At 36.8% G+C, this 1,599-nt stretch overlaps 1 protein-coding gene across 1 annotated transcript; it reads right to left on the bottom strand.

The window, feature by feature from the left end:
• On the bottom strand, window positions 1-1,290 carry LOC105783946 (probable glutathione S-transferase). Its single transcript, XM_012609662.2, has 2 exons — window positions 615-1,290; window positions 1-515 (listed from the first exon to the last, which is right to left on the bottom strand). Exons 1-2 carry the CDS (start codon window positions 927-929, stop codon window positions 171-173), a joined length of 660 nt encoding a protein of 219 aa, XP_012465116.1. The 5' UTR covers window positions 930-1,290; the 3' UTR covers window positions 1-170.
• Between the last annotated feature and the right edge of the window lie 309 nt (window positions 1,291-1,599).

The following is a 1,599-nucleotide window of genomic DNA, read 5'->3' as shown; positions in this document are numbered from 1 at the left end:
TAAGTGTAACTGTATAGGACTGATTACTTTTAATTTAAAAACTCCATACTGCAAATGACAAATCCCAAACCATCTAAGCGATTGAAAGAGGAAAAATAGAAGAACTGTCAACAGGGCAGGCATAACATAAATGTCCCCATTTTATTTAAAATCATAAACAAAGGCTGGAATTACTCGATTCCAAAACGTTTCTTCATCTCCAGGATAAAATCATAGACTTTTTGTTGGTCAGGAAGGGACTTGGCTACACTCTCCTTTTGCGTGCACCTTTTAGCCCATGCTATCAGTTTGGGACACTCTGCTTCAATGCTGAAGTTCCCACACTTCTCATAAGCATAAAACCAGCTATAAAACGGAATGAATGCAACATCCACATATCCAAGACTTTCTCCTCCAAAGTAAGGCTTGTCCCCAAGCTCCTTTTCCAACAGCTTCAGGGTTTCTATGAATTCTTTCTTTGCTGTTGCTTGCTCTTCTCCCTTTGTCTTCCATACTCTGCTCCCCAGGTCATATATCTGCATTTCATTTAACATTATCTCAGGCACAATACTTTGCTCTCCTATTCATGTATACAGTTCCAAAAGAAAAAAAAAAAAAGAAGAAAAAGAACGTACCTTCTTGTCAACATAATCAGCCCAGAATCTACCAGTAGCTTTTTGGTAAGGGTCAGAAGGGAGCAAAGGAGCTTTGTCATGCCATACCTCGTCGATGTACTGAACCTGAATGAGCGACTCACAAACAGGTTTACCGTTATGGATAAGAACAGGGATTTTCTTATGAACAGGGTTCATCTGCAGCAGTAAAGCACTCTTGTTCCTCAAGTCTTCTTCCTTGTATTCGTACTTAATCCCTTTCTCAGCCAAAGCAATCCTGGATCTCATCCCAAACGGACTTGGCCAGAAATCCAGCAATACTACTTCCTCTGCCATTCTTTTGATCTAAAGATTCAAATACTAAAACTAAAATCTCGGGTTCGTTCTTTTCTCTCTCTGATTCTGAACTGAAGGGGTATAAGTATGTACATTTATAGGCAAAAAAAAGGGTAAGAGTCGGTAGCTTTTTCTACGTCTTTCCTGACATAATCACATAATAGAGAAAAGGAAATTCTCTTTTCTCGAAAACTCAGGATATTTTAATTTTTCTAAAAGTTTATTTCCGGTGATAAACCTGCATTTTATAGTTTTTTCGTTATAAGTATAAAAGATAAACCTGTATTTCCAGATCTTCCCTCTCGAAAACTCGGGATATTTTCGTTTTGCTGAAATCCCTATTTATTGTAGTTACCATGTACATTCCATGTAGGTCGGGCTCATCCTTTTGAATAATGATTATTATTATTCCAGGGTCTTCTAATCTATAAAGAGAACAGTATCCCATTCCTTACATCAGTAATGAGGGTTGCTCTTATGCAATTGCATGCGTCAGCATCCACTTCTGGACTTCATAGTTATTGACCAAAAAGAAAATTAGAGCTCATAGTCCCATTACGCCTTTTTACCAAAATAGTATTATAATGATAATTTATTATTCAAATAATATACATCATGATATATGTTTTGAACGAGGAGATTTGGGGTTTTTACTGAAATAATACAAATT

The sequence above is a fragment of the Gossypium raimondii genome, chromosome 13 (assembly GCF_025698545.1).
Source record: "Gossypium raimondii isolate GPD5lz chromosome 13, ASM2569854v1, whole genome shotgun sequence".
NCBI lineage: Eukaryota > Viridiplantae > Streptophyta > Magnoliopsida > Malvales > Malvaceae > Gossypium > Gossypium raimondii.
This window is presented reverse-complemented; position numbering and strand designations above follow the sequence as displayed.

Excerpts from the sequence above, each read along its gene's own strand:
- LOC105783946 (XM_012609662.2), bottom strand. The coding sequence starts at position 929 with ATGGCAGAGGAAGTAGTATTGCTGGATTTCTGGCCAAGTCCGTTTGGG. Across the intron at positions 516-614 it reads CTGATTATGTTGACAAGAAG|ATATATGACCTGGGGAGCAG; the intron begins GTACGTTCTTTT and ends AATGAAATGCAG.